This window comes from Vanessa tameamea, chromosome 21 (genome assembly GCF_037043105.1).
Source record: "Vanessa tameamea isolate UH-Manoa-2023 chromosome 21, ilVanTame1 primary haplotype, whole genome shotgun sequence".
In the NCBI taxonomy this organism is placed as follows: Eukaryota; Metazoa; Arthropoda; class Insecta; order Lepidoptera; family Nymphalidae; genus Vanessa; species Vanessa tameamea.
Window position 1 is genome coordinate 2,372,329 of NC_087329.1, and position 18,695 is coordinate 2,391,023.

An 18,695-nucleotide genomic window follows, 5' to 3' on the forward strand; every position below is an offset into this window, starting at 1 on the left:
GAGTAACCTGGCTCAAAGTATAAACTTGGATATAAATTATATGAGTTGTATCAATAAGTAGTTACATATCAATATACTTGGTGGTAGGGCTTTGGGTATGCTCGGTGGTACGTACCATTCAGTCACCATATATTCTACCACCAAGAAGCAAGACTTTTATATTCAATTTTTTTATATCATAGGTTGTCGATCGAGCATACGGTCCACCTGATGGTAAGTGATCGACAATGGTACTGTAAGAAATATTAACCATTCCTTACATCCTCAATGCCCACCAACCTTGGGAACTAAGAGGTTATGTCCCTTGTGTCTGTAGTTACACTGGCTCATTCACCCTTAAAACCGAATCACAACAACACTGAGTACTGTTGTAGAATATCTGATGAATGATAAACAGTGTTGTTATTTTTAGATGAAATTATAAATTATTTAGGTTAGAGTTTGATTTACGAATTCGGCTTTCTCATTTCCGGTTGAATTTATATTCTGAGTGGCCATGTTTACGCTCAGAAAACAGAATATATTTGTTGGATAACAATTCTAAAATGCAATTTCGGGCTTGAAATGAAGCCAGGGGTAGAACCAACCACTCATCACATATTCTATCGATCAGCAATCGAATCGTGAGTGAGCCAGTGTAAAATCAGGGGGACATAATATCTTAGTTAAAAAGGTGGCTGGCACATTGGTGTCGTAAGGAATGGTAGATATTTCTTATAGCACCAATGTCTATGAGCCATGGTGAGCACTTACCATCGGGTAGATCTATTTTATAAAAACAAAAAAAATGGGTCGTAGGATAAACGGATGAAACGAATTCGCTTTTGCGATATATATAATGTATTTGTTAAATAACCGACAACATGTATTAAAATTACAATAATATATTGACAAGAAATAAAATTGTTATTAAAAATGCGCTTAGGATTACGACATTAACAAAAAATAAGTTCAAATAATATCTTTAGAACTGTACATACCGTAACAGACGAAGAGAAAGAGAGCAAAAGGTCATCTGAAGGCGGCATAATGCTCTCGTTCCTTAGGTGACGATTTCTGCCAGTACACTCTACAATAAGCCGCGTAAAAGAACTTCACTCCAAAAAATATTTATATTGATTGTATATTTGATCCGAGAAGCTATGACAACTGTCATGGTATGGGCATGTTATGCGGAGAAATGAGGACCATGTTGTGAGAAAGGTTTTGAGAATGGATGTGGATGGATATAGAGGTAGGGGAAGACTAAATAAACAATGGATGGATTGCGTGAATGACGATATGGTTAGAAAGAATGTTACTTGTGAGATGACGTCCGACAGAGAAGTATGGAAGACGAAGACACGCTGCGCCGACCCTAAGTAAAATTGATATAAGGGCAGGAGGATGATCATGGTGTATATTTGACCCGATTATTTACTTTAACAATATTAATAATGTGTTTATTTTTGTATCTGTAATTTATTTATAGAAAAAATAAACCAGCGTGCAAGCTTAGCGTGCGTTATTGGGTAATGTAGCGTCATCGTGCTCAACAACAGGACCAGTCATTTGGAAAGTGAACGCATCTGAATATTATCTATCACGTACATGCAAAACTATTCCGTTGAAGATGCTAAAAGTCACTCACCGAACCAACGACACCAAAGAGGAAAACTACATTTTTTCATTCAAAAAAAAAATATTTTTCTAAATTAATAATTGTATGATAGGAATTACTAATATCCCTATTTACCCTTCCAATGAAGCTTAAAGATTGTGCTAGAATTAAGGACGAAAATAGCCCAAGGGGACAGGGCCGAACCTGCGGATATTGACATCGCTTGCGCCATAAACAATTCCGCTCTTTACGTTTATCGGTTTTTTTTTTAATGCAGACAATCATATCTCCTATATCTTGATGCCTGAATGTTTTGTATATCTATGCTAATAAATATAGATAAATAAACACAAAACATTTTTTTTTATAATTACTAAATGAAAAGTTCTATCAATATACATATAACAAATACCAAAAGATGCAGAAAAGGTTTTAGTATATAATATGCACTTTGCAGTTTCACTCGCTTTAAAGCTTTCCATTAAAGTGACAAGCGTATAATTCTTGGTACTGTTTTAAAAAAATCAACGATGATTATTTTCAAAATATGTTTTATGAAATTTTGTATTTAATGACACTTCCTATCGTGATTGAGCATGGGTTAAATTTCTTGACCTCATGATAATCTTTACTAAAATTTGATATAAATGCAGTTTACCCGTTTTTAATTTAGACTTTCCGTGATTTCATTTCGTTCATTCATTTATTGTATTTTTTTTTATTGTGGTCACTAATGTATAACCAGACAGCATCACAATTTTAATTTTAAGATTATTGATATACTATTGATGATCAATATACTATTGATATGAAAAATCAAGTTTGCATTCAACCCTACGAGGACGACTATTTCCTTGACTCGGATCGTGTATCAAGAGTATTGATTTCTTTAAAGCTCTATCTTTGCATAAAACTAACAAGATAGTATTTTAAAGGATTATAAGATTTGTAATTATTATAACGCGTATGTCAAATATTAGTATAATTTAATTGAAGTGTAAAGTGAGACTACCGGTCTGATATTGAGAACTAGGACTCTATAAATTTTGACTAGGGGTGATTATTTAACAATGCTGTCTTCTTCTTTAGAATGTACAATCATTGATGGCAGAAAGAGACATCAGTATTAAATTAAACAAAGTTTATGAGGCAGTTATTGTTTTGTTCGAAATAATATCAGTCACTTTAAATCGATTGTATTTTAAGAGTCAGCCGAACGGAAGTTTTTAACGCACCGGTTCTACTGCACCACTGCGTTGTCAACGACATATATTCTAGTGTTGTACCGTATTAAGTTATCGATTTTATACGGTACAATTAAATTAATATTATTTTCTGATGGACGTCCTGATTGATTGGTTACGTTGGCAATTTTAAATAAAGGTACTCACTTAGTGATGGGCTTTGTGCAAGCAGGTCTTGGTAGGTACCAGCCACTTATCAATTAATTTATTTAATTATATGTTGGGTTATGGTTTGAAGTGTGAGTAAGCTAGAGTAACTACAGACACAACGGACGTAATATCTCAGTTCCGAAGATTGTCTAAGAAATGTTTTGTGATTTTTGAATCATGACTACAAAAATTTCCACTGTTTTGGTTTTTTCGCTCAGATAATCCTTAAAGCTAGAGAGGTATCCCCAACCGCAAGGATCGCTAATTTTTTAACAAGAATGGGGACAGCTGGTCATAGCTTCAACGGCATCTTCCGTAGATTTTCCACGTCTAAAGCCGAATTGAAACTCTGACAATAATTGATATTTTTTTAGATACTTCAATTTTCTACTATAGGTATATTTTAAAATATTTTCAATTAGCTTTGTAATTGTAGGTAAAACGGAAATTGGTCTGTTATTATTGAGATTGTCTTTATTGGTCTTATGAACGGAAGAAATAATATATTTTTTAAGTAATGATGGGATGAGTCCTTTTCAAAAGCAAAAAAAATTACGAATATATTCGAAATAATTTGTCTTGGCAAGCTTCAAGAAACTAGTTGGGATATGATCCCATCCAGGAGCATTGTCAGTCTTAAGGCTCATTCATTTGTTTAGCGTCGGTATCTAATAAATCTAGTGAATTTAATTGGGTCGTACTAGTGCAACATGCAGGCGGATTTTTTTTAGTTCCATTCGAGATAATGTTTTTGGCCACGTTTGTTCCTAGACTAGAAAAATTGTCATTAATATAGTTAACTGATACAGAAGGCGATGATCATATTTTTAATAGTTGGGATTTGTGTGGTTTAAATTAGTTATTAAATTGATAATATGTCAAAATAAAAAATTTTGATAATGTTCTTTTAAATGTTTTTGTTAATGAATTTGTGTTTTAATTTACTGGAGAAATAACGATATCTATTTTAATATAAATTATTATATCATTATGATCAGAGCGAAAGTTTTCCGGGAGCTTTGCGAACGAGCTTCCAAAACAATAGCAGATACAAACTTTGCATGTAAGGTTTGTAAGGCTCTAAATTGACTTCAGAAATGTTTCAAGGCAAACGTTTTGGTATCGGCAAACAATATTGCAGTCATAAATAACTAAATGGAATGGTCTATAAATTGTCTGTGCTTGTTTTAAGAGCCAAGATGGTCCAGTGAATCGCCTGCATCTTAACTGATCAGCTTTGATGACCTAGACAAGCATCACTGAATTTCTAAGGGTGAGTTCTTAGGGTTAGTGTTTGTTATTCATTATGTGCTCGGCTGTGAGAGAAAACTTCATGAGGGAAGCTATTATTATGAGGACTGATTATCCTTAACACAGGCTATTTAATTTAGCCTAGCTAGGATAGCCAGTACTTGACCTGTTTTGCTTTTGATGACCATATTATATTACACATTAAGTATTTACTCATAGTGCAATCATGTAATCGTTTTATATATGTATATTAGGGATTTTAATGTTCCAAAAATAAAGGATCGACTTTTAGTTTCACTAAGCAAATATATTGAAAACGCAAAAGATTTGTGCTGATTAATGGACGCGGAACAAATTGACAGTCTGTGACTGTGATGTAATATTTTCGGTGGACAGTCCAGAGTGTCTGTTTAAAAGTTATAATATTATATATCGAATAACTTATCAGAATGTCAATTAATTATATTTTTAAATCAATCATTCAGAATCATTTTTTGCTATATAGGTAGGCGAACGAGCAAATGGACTACCTGATGGTAAGTGGTCACCACCGTCCATAGACAATGGCGCTGTAAGAGATATTAATCATTTTTAACATTACCAATTCGCCATCAACCTTAGGAACTATGATGTTATGTCCCTTGTGCCTGTAGTTGTGCCTCACTCACCCTTCAAACCGGAATACAATAATACTGGGTACTGCTGTTTGGCGGTAGAATGTCTGATGATTGGTTGGCACCTACTTAAACGGGCTAGCACAGAGCCCTACCACCAACTAAGTGTTGCAAGTTTCAAAATAAATATTTAAGATTTATAATAATTAATCAACAACACTAATTTGAGCGTGATAGAACATTTCAAGGTTTAATATTAGTAAAGGGTGAAATATACGTTGAATATATGTTATTTGACGAGCATGCAATGTACACGAATTAATATGAAATATATTTTTGATAATCAATTGCCATTTCAGCAGATTAGCGACATAATTGACTGGCGAACCAAAAACACGAACGGAACCCGAAGAATTGCCAAACTGAAGTAGCAGTGGGCGGCACATAACTCGTAGTACCGACGACTGTTGCAGAAAAGGTTTTGAAAAGCGACCACGAATCGGAAAATGCAGCGTGAGCCGCCAAGATGGACTGACGATCTTGTGAGGATCGCGGAAACCGCAAGATGCGGATAGCGCAAGATCGGCAGTTGTATAAATCCTCGGAGCAGGATGTCCAGCAGTGGACGTCTTCGGTTAAAAAGATGATGATGAAAATAATTTTATTTTACTTAATATTTATTCTACTATATGGTATATTCGGTGTAAAATGGAATAGATACGCATTTTTGGCATTTCGATTCAAAATAGAGTCGAAACGAATACATCCAATGTCGGCATACCGAAAATTGTTAGTGTGTTTTGTCTAGTTTATGTTGATATTGTTTAATTTACTGTTTTTTTTTTGCTTTTATGATGAGTTCATTACACTGATTGTTTTCAGCGTTCTATTTTTTTACAAAAAATATTACATAGAGAAATAAAAGAGCCTTAATAAAGAAAGATTAATATTTTAATTTTCCAACAAAGAAACGTTGTTGAATCTTTTTTTGAGATTATTTTTGTTATTTAAATTAGATTATATATCAAGATCTTAGCCTCTATTATTTTTAAATAAAGGTAACATAATCATAATTTAAATCTAATGGTGCTATCGATAAAATTTGAATATATATATATTTTTAATGCATTTGGAATTAACAGTTTTGAAATAAATTGCGATCTAAATTTTATGCAAACAAACAATTTAACTATAAAGCGTGTTTTTGAAACTATATTTTTTTAGATAAACTGATGATCCTCTTCGATCACACCGGCAAAACTAGTCAATTACACAAGACACATTAGGTGCTCAAATACAGATTAATAATCTGATATGACAGCAAATTTGACACGGCTGGTAACAGTAGGTCTTATACGGTTTTCGAGGGCTGGGTATTATAAAAACTAACAACATACTGCAACTGAACTTCTATTTAAAATAAAAACCAAATAAATGTTTATTGTTCCGGACTGGCGTCTAAGTCCAGGATCGACGACTCCATTAAGAAATTAAAATAGTTCTAAAAAAGTATACTCTCTAACACAAAATTCAATATTATTATGATCGACACAAATATATTTATAATATAAAAGGATTGGTCTTTCGAAAGGCAATTTTATTCGCAATTTTCTATTTCATTTAACATCCAATCCGTTCAATTGTTTCGGGCGAAATAATCTCATGCTCCTTTTACTTAATGCGTATAAATCGTCACGATCAACCAACACCTTCTAAATGGAGTGAATTTGTAATAATAGAAGAAATTGCATAGTTTATAGTCCTACCGCTAGGCAAAACTCCTCCCGTTTCGAGGAGAAGGTTTGGAGTTAATCCCACCTCCTTAAATGCCGTTTGTGGAGGTTTCCTCACAATGTTTTCCTTCGCCATGAATTATGAGATGAATTTTAAATAAAATTAATTATGGGATGGTTCCAATTTCGATTTTAGTTTACATTTATGTGAATGTAACGTAATGGATTAATGGACGAATGGAAATTGATTTTATCTAATTAATAAATGTGTCAATTTTTAACTTAGAAAATAAATAACATTTATATAGGTATATATATATATTACAGTATGACTTTATGTAAACCCGCCTGGTTAGGTACCACCCACTTACCACATAGTCGTAGTAGCCTTATTGTTGTATTTTGCTTTGAAGAGCCAGTGTAACAACAGACACAAGAACATGATAACTTAGTTCCCAAGATTGGCCACCAAGCTTGGGAACTAAGGAATAGTTAATATTTCTTACAGCGCCTTTGTGTATGGGTGGTGGTGACCACTAACATCAGGTGGCCCATAGGCTCGTCCGCGAACAAAGAGATAAAAAAAAAAATATGTTGTTTGACTGGCTCGTTGCTATAATGGCTAGATAAGACCACAGATCCTGATGTCCTTGATTTAAATCCATGGTATGGCAAATCCGACACATCTGGAAAGAGATCAGGCGCTACTGGTGAGTGTGTCAAAATCAAAATATACTTTATTCAAGTAGGTTTTTACAAGCACTTTCGAATAGTCATTTAACAAACTATATCAATTGAAACTACCACCGTTTCGGAATGCAGATTCTACATAGAATAACCTGCAAGAAACTTAATAGTTACTCTTTTTCAACATTTTAAATACAAAGTCATGTTAGTTAAATACAATTATATACCTATGTATGTAACACATCCTGCCTGGAAGTCAACAAGTATTAGCTCCACGCTTTTTTATCATCTATATAATCTTGTATTGTATAATATGCCTTCTTTATCAATGTATTTTTACAAATTCAAATCGAATTTATGAATCGGCAAAGTTAAAAATATTTGCGGAATTTTATTATATAAGAAGGATTTATTAGACTTTGAGGAAACTTGGCGTTATAAAAGTGATCAATGTTACTGTGTGTGTTTTAAGGCTCGAGAATATTCAAACTTCTGACTATCAGGTTCTGGGTTGTTATTGAGAATATTCTGACAGCAAAACCATAATCGTTTTAACGGCTCGATCTGGAGTTTACACTCTCGTGATCTGCGCTCTTTTATCTAAGTCAACGAGACAGTCAGTGAAATAGATGAATGACACAAAGATATATTAGTCTAGAATAGCACTTAGGGTACTTTCTATCCCTAACGCGTGCAACTCCCACGCCTCACATGTAAATATGTGTGATCTGATATTCATAATGATGTTAACTTACAGTTAAACTCTTAATCAAGAGAAGGTTTGTTGTTTTTGATAAAATTTCTTCAAAAAAAACTCCCAGAGCACGTGTAATAACAGACCTTTACAAAGATTTATTATTTCATGGCGTGATAGACGTTTTTATTACATTTCAGTAATTTAGAAAGTGAACGATAAAAAATTCGCAGACCACAGGATAATAAATTAAATTATATCGTTTCTTTTAAAAATACAAAAATATTTCGTTAAATATCGACGAAAGGAAATATATCCATACACTCTAAATTTCAACCATGTACATCCTGATATAATATTACTCTAGCCTGTTTGAATATTATGAGATTAAACTAAAATTAAACTATAAAAAAAATTACGTAACGTCGGATTTCATTTATCAACAAATTGTAGTCCGTTACGTTTTACAATTTAGCGAAAGCAAAGCGCTTCGAACAACTGGATTTTCAAAGGACGTACGATCCGATTGCATTGGTACAGTTGGCTCGCAACATTTTAGTACAAATAGACTTAAAAGTATAATTTGAGTAGCAGAAGAAGACTCGTGCAGCTTACATTGTTGTCATATTCATGTGCGGAGCTCTCCATCACCTCGTAATCTTCCCAACAGAAATATATAACATTAGTTCCTCTCGGCGGCTTCAACCACGTGCGAGGGTTAGCAGGTGTTAGGGCTGTGTATAATGTCAAAGGAATGAGTTATCCCGTTTCAAATTTCATCCAAATTCGTTGAAAATTTGTCCTTATTCTTTATATTTATCTCTGTTTAATGGCTTTTGCCTGCGTCTAGTCATCGCAGATTATCTGGTTCACATACGAGAGTGACTTCAGAACAGAAAGAGTCTTTTTTGAAACGGACATACCTATTACTGTTATTATAAATCCTACTAATATTATAAATGCTAAAGTAACTCTGTCTGTCTGTTAGATCTGAAGTGAATTGAATTAAATTTGGTATAAATCAAAACTTGAAAGGACATCCGTTTCTTTTAATATCAATTCGGACGAAGCCACGGGCGGAAACTACTAAGCAATATGTATAAAAAAATCTGAATGATTTCTTCCATTTATCGAACAACAGATTAATATAATGTTTTGCAATCTCAAATAAATCATTTGATTTTTTGTTAACAATTATACGTTATCTCTTAGATAAACACCTGTTCGATAAGTAAAAGTATATTTTTGTTGGTCTGACGATAACGTATCAATCTGTAGAACATGTTGCGAACAATCGTCTTGTGTGCGCTGATCGCTTTTGTGAAGGCGCAGACTACTTCCGTCGATAAATGTAAGTTTTACTTCATATTTGTTGGGTGGTAAAACACTCTGGCTTTCAGAGATTGCAGGTTAAATCCTGTTTAATCCGGATAAAACTGGTCTTTGATTTTCAAGCGCTTAGTTAACTTATTAATAGCTAATATTAAGCATACCAAATTGTTTTGAGCAATGTCTAAACTGTCAGTCGTCGATAAATCAAAATAGAGTAGCCGAGTAAATTGGAGTTAGGCTTTTTGCTTCTTGACTTTATATCTTTGTTATCTTAAAATTTTTACGGATCTATAAGAAAATCTATAAGATTTTTACGGTCACCAAACATTATTTTAAGTTACGTTTAAAATAATGATTTATGAATGTAAAAAATAAAATAGGTCCTAAAATTGACCCTCGTGTAACGCCAGTGTTATAGCACAGCGAAGACCTTTATTCATATTTTGTGGAAATATGTTGAATTATATTTTATACTATAATGTTAAAGTTAATGTAGAAGCTTTTCATGTGCCATGTAATTTAATGCTTCAGAAAGATCGCAGAATATAATAACAGCCATTTTTGATTTATTCGATGCATCCGTCAAATGCCTAAGTAACGCTAATCTCAATCAGTAATCGAGTGACTTCCAGTAAAACCGTAATGTGCTGGATAAGAACTTTATTTTTTTTATTAATTAACTTAATCATGGATATCGAAGAAATTATATTAATATGACTAATTTTAATCTTGTTATATATCTATCTTTTTATATCTCTGGCTATAATATTTCACAATCGCCAGTTCGGAGCTTGGAATGTAACGGATCAATGAAATATCAATATAATCCAAAACAAAAATCAAAAACGTAAAAGGACGTATTGAAAAAAGAAAAATACATAAATTAAAAGGTATACTCAGATTATTAAAGGTGTAATTTGACTAAATATGATATAAGGTCAGGTCAGGTCAGCTGTGGATATCAACTCTAAATTCATTTAACATTTAAAACGAACTCGAGTAACCGCTTACTTTCCTACTTAGTAAACAAAAGGCGCTCGTAATTACTAATAACATTTACTTAACTTACTGATGACCTCCGTAGTTGAGTAGGGTGTACACCGGTTTTCATGGGTACACCACTCCGAGGTCCCGGGTTCGATTCCCGGCCGAGTCGATGTAGAAAAAGTTCATTAATTTTCTATATTGTCTTGGGTCTGGGTGTATGTGGTACCGTCGTTACTTCTGATTTTTCATAACACAAGTGCTTTAGCTACTTACATTGGGATCAAAGTAATGTATGTGATGTTGTTCAATATATTAAAAATATATATTAAAACTTATTGTAATAAGGTTCACTGCACTGGTGGGCATGGGCATTCTCAGTTTAAGAAGAGTTAAGTTATAGTTGACCGATCTGGCTTAGTGAGAGTTGAAGGCATTACGACGATTCTCAGACATGCAGGTTTTCTCACAATGTCTTCTTTCACCGTTGAAGATGGCAATCATCACAAATTAATAAGGGCATAATTTCGAAAAAAAAAAAAGAACAGAATTGTGTGCCGTTTCACATGAGATATCTATAATTTAAATAGGTATTATTATTTGAAAATTATAACACCCAAAATAATAATTAACAGTGTGATGAACATATAGGGATGGAGGCAAGCAATCACTTTTGATTCATTATTAAAAATTTATGAAGCCGGCACCGCTGATATATTATAGCATACCTGATTTTAATATAATATGGCTTTTGATAATATTTGAATTTTTATGACAATGATGTTATTACAAATAATTTTATCTGTAAAATGTGATAAGAATTTTGATTTTAGACGTTTAGTCATAGTACTATAAGAAATATAGTAAAGATTATATGTGTTTAAGCGCCTGCGAGAAATTAAATGCAGCTATACTTATTGCGCCGTAGTGTAACTTGATTTTACTTAGATTTAAGTTATATTTTTTGTCGTCATTCTGAATACAGAAGTAGACCACTGATAAACGTCTTATTATTTTTTCTATCGAAGTTTTCTCTTTAAATCCCGCACATGGTCCTTCGAGCCGGATTTTATTGAATTAGCGAAAGATAAGCTGTGGATTATTGAGAAACATTATAATTATTCAAAGAAATAATTAAGTTGAAACTTAAACAATTTGTCAGATAGTATGTTCATTGATAAAACGCAAATGGATTGCCTAAATCGGGGGCCAATACTGTTAATTAATTTAATTTAAACTACACAACTTTTTTCACCAACCTTGACGTTTAAAATCTGAGCAAACATTCACGTAAAAAAAAAATTGACAAGGAATATACAAATATTAGTGTATTTGGGTCAAATATTTGTGTTTATAATTCATCTCGTGTTCGGCGGTGAAGAGAAACATCGTGAGGAAACCTGCATGTGTCTAATTTCAACGAAATTCTATCACATGTGTATTCCACCAACCCGCATTGGAGCAGCGTGGTGGAATATGCTCCAAACCTTCTCCTCAAAGGGAGAGGAGGCTTTAGCCCAGCAGTGGGAAATTTACAGGCTGTTAATGTAACGTAATTGTAACTAGATTTTTGACTCGTTTTTTTACATATTTTCCTGCTACACAATATTAATTAGTGTTGTTTCGATTCTTTTTGAAAGGTGAGGGAGTCCGTGTTACTGCATGCCCAATGGACGTAACTTCTTAGTACCCAATTTTGGTACCGCATTGATATAAGGATTGGTCAGTAGTTTTTAGTGCTTTGGGGCTGTACGTTTAGTGGCAGCGCTGGCCACTGTACTATTAAATGTCTCATTTGCGGTCTACGTATAAAAGAAAGACTATTAAAATATAAATATCATGAAAAGATATACTGAGTTATGACATGTTGACGAAATTTACCACAAAAGTGGTAAATGTCGACAAAATACGATATAATTTACTAACTTTAAATTGAGTGCTATTTGTAATAAACATTATATTTTTAAAGGTGTTATCAATGAAGGTGACCTCCCCATCAACCAGCATGTGGAAGGCTGCAGCACGCCCCCCTGTCTTCTGCCTCAGCTACAGGACGTTGTTATCAACGTTGTTTTCAGAGCGCGTACGTGATTAATATTATATTTGAAATAATTAATCTATAGATGGATACATATTCATATTAATATTATATTGACTTACTATCCAAATGTAGTTTTAGTTGATTCGGGATTAATTATATGATGATTTATTGATTTTTATTACACGGTATCACCAGGCTGAGTTTTATCAAAATATGTACTGCAATTTTGTGCGCACGCATGCGCAAATAGAACGTGTTCGAGACGTGAGCTCTGTACGGAGTACGGATGTTTGCAACATGTCTTCCTTATTTACCGACTGCGCTAAGCTTCCGCAAAACAGTAACATTTCTAAGAGTACTGTTCGGCATTAGCGAGATCACATCTCAGCTCCGCATTGGTGGAAACGCCGAGTACGCTACACAACACGTCTCCCTCACGTTTGGAAACCCGGCTTAAGTTTAATCATCTTACAGCTCGCACTTCCAGAAGTATGAGGACCCTCGCAACAGCCAGCGTGAACTTCGGTATCACCATTGAAATTGAATACGATCTAGGAGCCAATGCAGTCACTTGCAACTTTCTGACGAACACCTACTGTCCGGTACTAAAGGACGAAGTGATTCAGTATACATTGAAAATGTACATCGAACCATTGTTCATGGTGGTAAGTATTTGATTTATTTCCTAAATCATATAGTTTGATTAGTTATTTTGTATATATCGAAATATATATTAATTGTCCGAGCTCATTATTGGAGCCGGATTAATCATATTAGGTCCCCTATATAACGCAGGAGATTTAATATAAAATTACGATGTTTTTTACTATTTGACAAAAGTATGCCATTACCTCATTCGAATAGGAGAAATGTTTGCCTGTCTAGGGGACCGTAGATCAATCGGGGCTCCTAGACAGTTGGCTATTCTGCCTAATGCATAATCTGACCCTGAGCATTAGCAGTTGTGAGCTTTGGAAGTTGTAAAATAGACAGGCCAACTCCTAATTAAACAAAAAACTAATTGATCGCTTCTAATGTCTTTTGTAAAAAAAAATTTCTGTTTCTTTATTTCGTGGGTATCTGTTTCTTTATTTTATGGGTACGCGACATTTATTACCCAGCAAACAGCATAGGAGCAAAACTGTCGGGATAAATTGTGTACGGGAATTGTTTTTTTTTTAAAGATAATAACCTAAAAGCAAGTATCGTATTTATAACATATTTTCATCCAATACTTTGGACTGAGTCAAATTTCGTAAGAAGTTCTCGTGTGAGAACACTCATAAGCCTCTTCCCCTAATCTAACATCGATTAAAAAATCTTTATTACAACGAAAATTTATAAATAAAGGAAACTTTATATATGTCAGTTAAAATCTTTTTTAATTTCGTTCCGGACGTCCGGAAAATGAATCCTTTAATCTCAGCTCCCGAGTTTAATACTTTCTGAAAAGTTGTCCAGTTTTATTACGAGTTAGTCGACGGTGGACATTTTTTAGGAGGTACTTTGCAGTATTTTTAATCGTCATTTCATCGGCTTGGGTAAGGAGGTGCTTGGTGGTGGGGATTTTGTGCAAGTCCGTCTGGGTAGGTACAACCCACTTGTCATATATTATAACGCCAAACAGCAATACATTGTATTGTTGTGTTCCGGTTTGAAGGGTGAGTGAGCCAGTGTAACTACAGGCACAAGGGACGTAATAACTTAGTTCCCAAAATTGTTGGCGCATTGGAGCAATCATTGAGCACCAGGAATTTTTTTTTTTTTTATGGCGTCGATTGTTACCACTTACCACCAGGTGGCCTATTTTCCCGTCCGCCTAACTATGTCATAAAAAAGGGTCGATGAGTTCATCATCCAGTCACCAAATATATAAATAACAAAGTAAATAAACATTTGACACACAATATAAGTGTCCTGTTAAATCGGCTCTGATTGGTGCTAATATTATTTTTCCAGGGCACAGCTGCGACAGTTGAGTTTCGGGTTGTGGACGAAACCAATGAACCGTTGTGGTGTCTTCGAATACCAATCAGGATCGTGCCCGCTGTCACCAATCCCGTGAATGAAATCGAACAAAACACAACACGCTTGACACCTTAAACTAAAGTGTCGAAATTAATTTGTAGTTATTTTAGTTGTAAGAAAATTAAATTATAATCGCCTGAAACGTTTGCATGAATACTAGAAGATTCTTCGTAAAACAAAATTTGTCAATTCTCGTATCAACAGTGGCAGTGTGTTTAATGTTTGGGTGTGTGCGTTATCATTTCGATATTTGAGTGTTTCAAATGCAAGCAGACAATTTGGTATTGGAGACGAATGTTTGCGCCACTTACAATTTCCGCCTCATCTCAGTCTTCCTATATAACTAGCGTCAGTCTAACGAGTCTCGTACTGTCTTCGCGGATAACTCTAGCGGGTTCAATAAGAGGAATCGACGATACGATTACAATGACGATTTATTTTACTAATCTAGTTTTATTTATATAAATAAACATAAATATATATATATATATATATATATATTTATTAAGTATGGATGAGCTAGAAATAAAAAATTAACTAACAAACGAAAGTAAGTTCGTATAAAATTGTGTTTTATTTTGTGCATGTATTATACTTATATACTTTTATTTAAATCTGTTGCCTAGTTCAAAAAATTTAAGCGTACCGATGTCGGAGTGCGACTTTGTTTTATACTATGTAGAGAAAAATATAAGCATTATTATTATATAACAATGAAACTACAGGCACATGAGACATTTTAGTTTCCAAGGTTGGTGGCGCATTGGTGATGTAAGGATTAGTTAATATTTCTTACAGCGCCAATGTCTATCGGTGATGATGACCACTCAAAAACCAAAAGCGAAGTTAAACAAAAACTGACATATTAAAAAATAAAATTGAATGTCAAAAAATATTGATAAATATGGCATATTACTCAATACAAGATTAAAAGTTTTGCTTTACATATTATTCGATACTGTAACATGATAATTCAAATGTACTTTACCACCTAGATATCCGAAAATCCACAACAACGCGATTTTTAAGACATTTCCTGCCTCGCACAACCACTTTATGGAACTAGCTTTCGCCGGCGGTTTTTCCTTCAACTTCAAGAAAAGAGCGCACTCCTTCCTTAAAGGCCGGCAACGCACCTGCAAGCCCGCCGGTGTTGCAGATGTCCATGGGCGGTGGTAGTCACTTACCTTTCATCAGGTGAGCCTCCTGCTCGTTTGCCACCTATGATATAATAAAAAAAAAAACTTGAATAAAGATTTTTTTTTCGACTTACACCAGTTGGTATTTTTGATAGGCAAATAAAATAAAAATTAAAAAATATATACAATCGCTTAATTGAGATGTAGCAGATCCGAGGCTGGTTTCCTCGCGAGGTGTTACTCGACCTCCGAGCACGAAATGAATTATAAACACAAATTAAGTACATGACAATTCATCGATACTTGCCCGCTTTCAGTTAAGATCGATCTAAAGACTCTCACGACTGTATATCAATAAATTTGTCATACAATACAAATATTTTTTTATTGTAAGTCTCTGATAAATATTCTGATGTATCTATTCATTATGTTCCCGTAACGTCCCTGGATATGGAACTACAAAGAATCGCTATATTGACCCTGTATCAATTTCTCGCAAAGCTTGCTTTCAAATACCCTTAACGATATCCTTTGACGTGTATTCTACGTTTTATACAACAATGCATTGTCAGGGGAGACATCCGTTTTTGTCGGACGTCGCTCACACCGTATAGAGGTTGTAATATCATGTAGTTTTCTTTGATTTTTTTTTAATTAAAATTTTTTTAAATTAAAATTCATTGATTTTTTTCTGAAAATAGAAACTAGATAGACTTCTGTAAATAATCCTAATAGTTTTATTTTTTAATTTGAGTATATTAGGAGACAAGAAAGTTATAGCCTATAGAATATATATAGATTGAACTCCTCCTGTGCGGTAGCCTGGATAGTTTAGGTTGGATTCACTAGATGGCGCTGCGATCAGGATTTCAATAAAGTTCTAATTTGTACGAGCCAGGCAGCGCGTACAGTGCTATGTATCGTCGCATAAGCATTTTCACATTATTTCATCAGTTCGTGTACGGCTAGCAATCATAACGCGTGCGCTCATATCATTATATCATATAGTTCTTAATTACTTACAATCAATATATCAATCAATATATCAATCAATATATCAATCAATACCATATATCAGAGACTTTCATTCCACTCTACAATCAACTATCACTAAAAGGTTGTATGAACCGTAAATAATTTATAATTTTTTTGATATCTATCATCTTTAAGTCATGTTATGTTCTGTTTTAGTAGGCTTCATATTTTTTCTATTTTGATTATTATATTTGAAGAAAATATAAAATAAAATATATTAAATAATAATCTTAGTTTTAAATAAACTTTGAGATAGAGTGTCGCACTACAAAAGAACAAAAAGTAACGTCAAATCATGTGACAGCTACGGTTGACACTCGCCAAACGTAATACTTTACTACTGTGCGTGTACGTAGTGGACACATATTGGCCATTATTTTCGACGCGTTCACAGCTTTGAAAATCTATCCAAATATATAAAAGAGAATATTGAAAATTTGCGTCGGTGTGATAGAGTGACGTATTTGCTCTGCACTTTTGTGTAAGATATTTTCCTTGTCGTCGAAGTTTCATGTCTATATGATACGATAATTTGACAAAGATTATTCAAATACGATATATGTATGTGTTTATTTCAAACATGTTATATATTTATTTGTATTAAAAAAAAACTTTTTAAATGTGGCTTTATGGTGTTAGTGCTCCGCGCGGCTTTAGTGAACACGAATTTTTGTATCGTCATTTTAGTGGGTCGTGGTATAACGTGTCTTCTCAAGTGAAAAAGAGTTGTATGCGCTATCGTACTCGCTATCCTATTGCAACGAATTGATTGATGTTTTATATTCGTAGCTGTAAAGTGATTAAGAGTGAATCTTAAGAATGAGAGTATCTGATATAATTTGCCGTTAAGAACTTATTTCACCAATTCAAATAATCTTTCCTCGTTCAGTAATTTTTTATTTTGAGTGCCTATGTTTTTCTTCATTTCTCTTGCAATTTGCGCGAAGATTTTTGGTATTATTTTATATTTTCTAATCTATGACGTTCAGTAAGATTTTCAGTTTCGCTTCTCTACATAGTTTTCTTGTAGGTGGCATTTTTTTATCAATCTAAAATCATCATCATCATCATCCTAATGCCCTTATCACGATTTTACTTGGGGTCGACGCAGCATGTCTTCTTCTTCCATACTTCTCTGTCGGACGTCATCTCACAAGTAACATTCTTTCTAACCATATCGTCTTTCACACAATCCATCCATCGTTTCTTTGGTCGTCCCCTACCTCTATATCCATCCACATCAACATGGTCCTCATTCCTCTGCATAACATGCCCATACCAAGACAGCAGGTTTCCAGATAGCTTCTCGGTTACCGGTCTCCGCCACAATTGTCTTTCAGTCATCCCATTTGTAGCCAACACTCTGATCCATATAGAATCTAAACAATCTAAAGTATGGTTAAGATTATTAAAGTTAAAGTAAGAAAATGGTCTAGAACGCTATACTTTGCTGAACACAATATTTATTGAGGAATATACATAAATAAAATTCGAAATAACGATTTTTGCTACCTACGCGATAATTCACAGTTATATCAGTATTACTTCGAATGAAATGCATTAAAAACAATCATATTATTTATGGATACAAAGACTATATTTTAAAGGCAAAGTTAGAAAAATCGTTAATTATCCTGTGTTATATATCATGGGAAACAACGCCAAAGAAACAAATATAGTAAATTTTTCGTCGATTTTGATAACATTTTATCCAATAATAACAATTAACGTCTGAAGCACATCTAACATCGCGGACGCACGCTTGTAGAGCATCACATTGATGACGTACGCACTGTTTAGTGACGTACCAATGGAAATAATGTTCAGCCTCGGACAAGCATTAGATTCTAAAAAAAAAAACAATTGTAAACATACAGCTTGTTTTCTTTTTTTGAATCGTCGTCTGATCATTAATCGAATACATCATATTGATAATTTATTTTCTTTTCCAAAGTTAGGTGAGTGAATTTTTTTTCGGCTATATATACTATAAACTCAAATAGGGTAAAAATACTATCGTGCCCTAGTTAAGTTAAGTCAATCATCAAACTTACAGAAAAAATATAATGAGGACTTAAGTTTTAATAATGGGTATAAATTGTTACCGGGACACCTAGAATTTAACTTTTCAAGATTCATCCTTAAATATTGTGTAACTTTATC

The 18,695-nt window shown here is 33.6% G+C and overlaps 1 protein-coding gene across 1 annotated transcript; it reads left to right on the plus strand.

Moving 5' to 3' along the window:
* Positions 1-9,226: 9,226 nt before the first annotated feature.
* Positions 9,227-14,460, plus strand: LOC113404673 (uncharacterized). The gene is made up of 4 exons (XM_064218265.1): positions 9,227-9,324; positions 12,259-12,372; positions 12,805-12,995; positions 14,290-14,460. Exons 1-4 carry the CDS (start codon positions 9,255-9,257, stop codon positions 14,431-14,433), a joined length of 519 nt encoding a protein of 172 aa, XP_064074335.1. The 5' UTR covers positions 9,227-9,254; the 3' UTR covers positions 14,434-14,460.
* Positions 14,461-18,695: the final 4,235 nt, after the last annotated feature.